The sequence below is a fragment of the Lactuca virosa genome, chromosome 3 (genome assembly GCF_052849685.1).
Source record: "Lactuca virosa cultivar CGN04683 chromosome 3, Lactuca_virosa_CGN04683_v6, whole genome shotgun sequence".
Taxonomy (NCBI): Eukaryota; Viridiplantae; Streptophyta; class Magnoliopsida; order Asterales; family Asteraceae; genus Lactuca; species Lactuca virosa.
This window is the reverse complement of record NC_136428.1, coordinates 380,909,156-380,913,086: the sequence shown is the minus strand read 5'-3', so window position 1 is coordinate 380,913,086 and position 3,931 is coordinate 380,909,156. Positions and strand designations below refer to the sequence as shown.

Sequence of the window (3,931 nt, the reverse complement as noted above, 5' to 3'; positions counted from 1 at the left end):
ATATGCTATATGTTGAATAAATAAAATAATTTTTTAAACCATTGTAGATCTGTCATAATTCTCTCGCTATAAGCCTAAAATTTGCTATAGAATAAATCCTTCTCTAAATCCGTAGTTGAAACTCAAGTTTCTAGTAGTGTTATCGTGCATATAGCGGTAGTTAACACATTCAACTATATTCTCAATTTCTTATAATTCAGTAGTAGTTGTAGTTTCTTAGGAAGAGTAATACTTATGCATTGTAATCTTTTCATTGGAAAAGTATTCGGAAAACCATCTAAAAATCTCTCTTCTTCCAGATTTATCTTCTTGAAGACCAAGCACATCGAATAGGGTTTTTATAATTGCACATCCTCGATACTCGTAGAAAATACATATTCTAGTCCAATGGTATCCGGTGTTGCCATTCCTCTTTGAGGTCGAGGGTTCAAGTCCTGTTGTAGACATATGTGGAATAATTTAGGAGTAGATTAGTATATTTACTTTAAAAAAAATGGTAAAATATAAAATACATTACCATATAGTGATATGAACAAGTAACTTTGTATGTTGCTATTTTCTGCAATTAGCTCTTGCAAAAATAGATGCAATTGGCTTTCACAACAATAGAGAAAAATATATAAAACAAACATAAACTTATTGCAAACAAGACAACATTAATCCAAATTAAGGCCGAAGTATTCAACAATAAAAAGCTAAAAAAGAAAACCATCACACAAAAACCTCATTTTCAGAAATTGTTATATCCTTAAAACCCATATAGAGCCCTAAGCCCTCTAACGTCATCCGAATTCAAACCTTTCGTTACTCCTGACCTGAACGTAGCCCACATTATCGCATTCTGAAATTGGCTATGACCAAGCCCAAGTAAGTGGCCTATTTCATGCAATGCCAAAGTCTCCACGTCATAAGCATTCCGAACAGCTCCCACTGCCCAACGATCATCGGCATCATAATGGAGTCTTCCATCTGTAGGTGCAAAAGCATGGGCCAACACACCACCAGGTCCATCAAATGGATTCCCATCTCCATGAGATCCACGTGCAAAACTAATCTTTAAGTCAGCGCTACGATAACTTCTAGCTCTTGAGAACGTGAAGTATCGAGTAGCAGTAGCCCATTTTCTAAATGCTCGATCAACAGGAGGCATGAATCTGGTTGGGAAACGTGATCCGAAAGCATAAGTTAGATGCTTTTTACCCCTTGGCCATTTTGGTCTTCCTGGAAAGAATCTGTAATGGGAAACTGTGTGTAAAGAGTTATTGGTGTTATGGTTATGATGAGTTTCTTTATCGGGAAACCCACAACGAGGCATCACCATCTTTGATACCGTGGGCTCGTCGAGTGTCCCAGTGGCATTCAGATGGTAGTAAGCTTGGTACGACTTGAGGGCTGCCTCAAGCTCTTCGTCAAAATGATCTTCATCAAGATCTGGGAGATTAGGGTTTTTCTGGTAGTTTAGGTATCCAAAACGAGCAAGATAGACTTTAAGGTCACGAACACCAGTCACTTTCTCTCCCTTACGACACCCTTGCATGGATTTAAGAAACCCAAAAGGTGACGGGTTAGTGTTATTACCCAATAACCCATTTGGTTGTAGGTGAGGGTAGTGCAAATGTGAAAGAACTGGAAGCAAGAATGTAGCAAGAAAGAAGATACATGAAAAGGAAAGAAAGAGCTTAGACGCCATTAGAAATTAAGAGTACACTCAAATCTTGAGATGCATTTACAAGATCATAATTAAGCTCTATTTATATCGATTTTGTCTTATGTTTATTATTGTTTTTTAATGCACTGCAACGGATGGGAAATTCGTTGGACACCTGTAAAATTTGTGATTATAATTAATTTTCCAAATGATTGAGAAAAAAAGTCAATAAGTTGACTTCCAGAATCTAGTGACATGCCCGCATGAACATAAAGCTTAATTTGTTGTAAAGTATTATAATCTTGATTAATCTATCTATTCTATGATAAAACTATTAATACTAAATATCAATTTATCTATTAAAACATTGATGTAATTTATCAGTATTCAGTATTCATCAAAATTAGCATTTAATCAGACACATATTCCAAGCATTTTATGATAAAATGGTCAAATATATAGTTTTATTATATGTATAGTATGTTCTTAAATTATATATATTTTGCTGTATAACTTGTATCTTTCTATTTATATTATCAGTACCATCATTATAAAAGCAATCAAATTACCCAACCAGTTTATCCAAAGACGCTTTTTCCTTTTCCCTGCCGAGAGCTTCAGATTGCAACCCGCCATTGCTACCATCCACCCACTCCCCAAACTCTTCTCCATCAGCATGATTAATTTGAGATCTAAGAACAGTATAAAAATTCTAATCAGAGTATGAACAGGTGCATGGAGTTTGAGGTGGGTTAATAATAATACTAAATATAACCAAAAGGCCATTTCGGTAACAATATAAACATGTTACAAGTAATTAAGCAGGCCAAATGGTGACCAGTCAATATTCTATTACTAATAAAGTGTTAGTACGGCGAACTAAGTCAATTTAACCATTCTCAATGATTCATACCAACATTGTCATTTCTCTCTAGTTTTTCTAGGGTTTATAAGTACATAAAAACCCAATATATATATATATATATATATATATATATATATATATATATATATATATATATATATATATATATATATATATATATATATATATATATATATATATATGGCAAATGTTGGGTAAGCCAAAGGTTATAGGAGGTATACACACAACTCCTACATATGAAGACATGATTATAAGTAACCATTGGTATACTATAAGTTACAACACTTCTTTTTGGGTGCTCAGATTTACTCTGAATTATACTTGTATTTTTTCGTCTTGTATCTTCAGAAAATACATCAAACATTCGTCTCGTTAAAAAACTATGCCGAAGAAAACCCTTTAGGACAAAAACTCTAGTCGAAGGATAAAAGAGTACGATGTGGATGTTTTGAGGGAATGAAATAACCATACATGAAGTGCCTCATTAAAACCTTATCAAAAGAAAAATAAATGGAAAACAATTTCTAAATAAAGGGAAAAAGAGTACCCAATGGTTAAAGAAGTATTCAACTAGATACTCCCATTGATTTCATCACTCCTTAGTGAGAATGGGTTACATTTTGTACATCGTTAAAAACAACTTTGTCAAGGCAAACCCAATCAGACAAAACCCTTGAACTAAAGAAAAAAAAAATAGTATACATGCATTCTATAACGGCTGATTCCTGGTACACATTTTATTACAATTTATTCATTTTTGAAGAGCTACTCGACGAGTTGGAAGCCCCAGACTCGTCGAGTTGGAACGAGATTGGACACAGGATTTAAGTCGCCTACTCGACGAGTTGAGATGCCTCGACTCGACGAGTAGGGCTGTCAGGATGAAACCCTATTTTCAGGGTTTTGCACCCTATTTAAGCATCTTAATCCCCACCTTATGGCCTCATTTCCAGCCTCCAAGTCCCAAACCCTAATCCACGAAACCCTAGAGCTAAGTGTGAGCTTGTGAGCCATTTTTGAGTGATCTTTTTGTGATTTGAAGCTTGTAGAAGAAGAAGAGGCTAGAGGATTCCAGGAGAAGATTGTAGATCCAGAAGCAACATCTCATCCTCTTCATTTTCTGGTAAGCAAGTCTCAACCTTACTTAGTAGCTTGTTAGATCTCCTTTTTATCATTTCATGAGGTTTTTGGTCCAAGAAGCTTAGTCCTTGGGATATGGACATCCCAAGTGATCTACCTTTCAGATCTGGGGTCTATAAGGGGTTTCATGGCATAAAGGTGCAAACTTTATGACCATGAAAGCCCCATGCAAGCTTTAAAGTGTTAGTATGGCCTTTTAAGCCCCAAAAGGTTGTGCATGGAAGGAAAGTTAGGAGCTTTACATGTTCAAACGATGT

The 3,931-nt window shown here is 35.2% G+C and overlaps 1 protein-coding gene across 1 annotated transcript; it reads right to left on the bottom strand.

Annotated features, from left to right (window-relative positions):
* Positions 1-595: 595 nt before the first annotated feature.
* LOC145167682 (metalloendoproteinase 1-like) lies at positions 596-1,711 on the bottom strand. Its single transcript, XM_079086918.1, has one exon. It carries the CDS (start codon positions 1,688-1,690, stop codon positions 749-751), a length of 942 nt encoding a protein of 313 aa, XP_078943044.1. The 5' UTR covers positions 1,691-1,711; the 3' UTR covers positions 596-748.
* Between the last annotated feature and the right edge of the window lie 2,220 nt (positions 1,712-3,931).

Bases quoted from the DNA above. Each gene is read 5' to 3' on its own strand.
- LOC145167682 (XM_079086918.1), bottom strand. From the start codon at position 1,690: ATGGCGTCTAAGCTCTTTCTTTCCTTTTCATGTATCTTCTTTCTTGCT.